The sequence below is a fragment of the Laetiporus sulphureus genome (assembly GCF_001632365.1).
Source record: "Laetiporus sulphureus 93-53 unplaced genomic scaffold LAESUscaffold_365, whole genome shotgun sequence".
In the NCBI taxonomy this organism is placed as follows: Eukaryota; Fungi; Basidiomycota; class Agaricomycetes; order Polyporales; family Laetiporaceae; genus Laetiporus; species Laetiporus sulphureus.
In genome coordinates, this window is record NW_024468870.1 from 1 (window position 1) to 1,337 (window position 1,337).

General features: G+C 43.1%; 1 protein-coding gene across 1 annotated transcript; it reads right to left on the minus strand.

The window, feature by feature from the left end:
* Positions 1-3: 3 nt before the first annotated feature.
* Positions 4-243, minus strand: LAESUDRAFT_668066 (uncharacterized protein; the record flags this gene model as incomplete). The annotated part of the gene is made up of 1 exon (XM_040905362.1): positions 4-243. The coding sequence occupies one exon, from the start codon at positions 241-243 to the stop codon at positions 4-6; it is 240 nt and encodes a 79-aa protein (XP_040757111.1).
* Between the last annotated feature and the right edge of the window lie 1,094 nt (positions 244-1,337).

Sequence of the window (1,337 nt, forward strand, 5' to 3'; positions counted from 1 at the left end):
GAGTCAACGAACCAATTCGTGCATCGTACTGCGGCAATAGAGAACATGACACACCTTTTCTACCTTCTTCTCCACGTGCGTGCCGTCCGGTAGGAGAACCTCAATGTAACCATCGTCATAAGTCGTGTCACGTTCCTCCATATCTCGACGTCTGTTTTCCCACGCCAGAAGGAACCGGATGATGAGCAGAATAAACATGCAGCATACATAACAGATGCCGATGACAGCCCAAGGAACAATCATTCGTTGTCAGGTGCCCGTAAGCGAGCGTGAACACGTGATCGCGTTATTTAGATGCTCCGTGCTCATTGTTCAACATCTCAAGTAAGGCTCCAACTATTTATACTATTTACACTCCCGAGGTGTAAATAAATAGTATATAGTAAATAGTTGGTATGGAGGCAGTATAAATAGTTTATATATAGTTTATATAGTTTTTTTGTCTCATCTTTTGGTGAAGTTCTACTCAACTGTGAGCAGCCTCTGTGATTGTTGAGACCTTTGAGGAACTGTGTGCATCAGCGCACACATAACAGTGAGCAGAAAACAAGCATACAAGTTTAACACTTGCACCAGAAATGACAAGAAAATCTCATGTCATACAAGAAATGACAAGAAACTCACATTCATGAGCCTATATGATGATCAACTGTCAGTGGTGGCTTCTGTCTAACACTATGGCTTTCAATTAGCTCACTGTTGCACTGTCGAATTGGCAATGTGCACTCAATAGCCTTATGTCATTATAAAACCATTTATACTATATATATACATCTATTTACTATATACAGCACTGACTGTAATTAAATAGAAATAGTAAATGGTTAAAACCATTTTAAATAGTATATAGATGGAAATGTTGGAGCCTTACTTTCACCTCGGCCTTTGCCTTTATAGCTGCAGGTATGCTCGATCTTCAAAGGGAACGTGTTCACCGTCGGAGCCACTCGGCAATGACTGGACAATTTTTAACACCCAAAATGGTTAAGTCAATGATAAATCGCCTCAGCAAAGGGTTCAGGAACCTCAAGGTGGATGCGTTGCAAGTCGGAATTGGGCAATAGTGACTCGTCAGGTGAATTCGCAGTGGCACATGTACAAAAACTGGCTGGAAGGCTGGGCACCAGCGTCGAGCAACGTGGAATAATGGGCAACAATGGAAAGAAGAAAAGGGGGATGTGACTGAGTGGCATCAAGCATTGCAGTAACGGTGGAGGTGGTTTAAGGGTGGTGGAGGCTTGAGAATCAAGACCGTCTGTCAATGCCCTGGAGCTGCCCTTCAGCCATTTCTCTCCATCTCTCCTCTTCGATACTAGACACTCGGGAATTGATGAGTG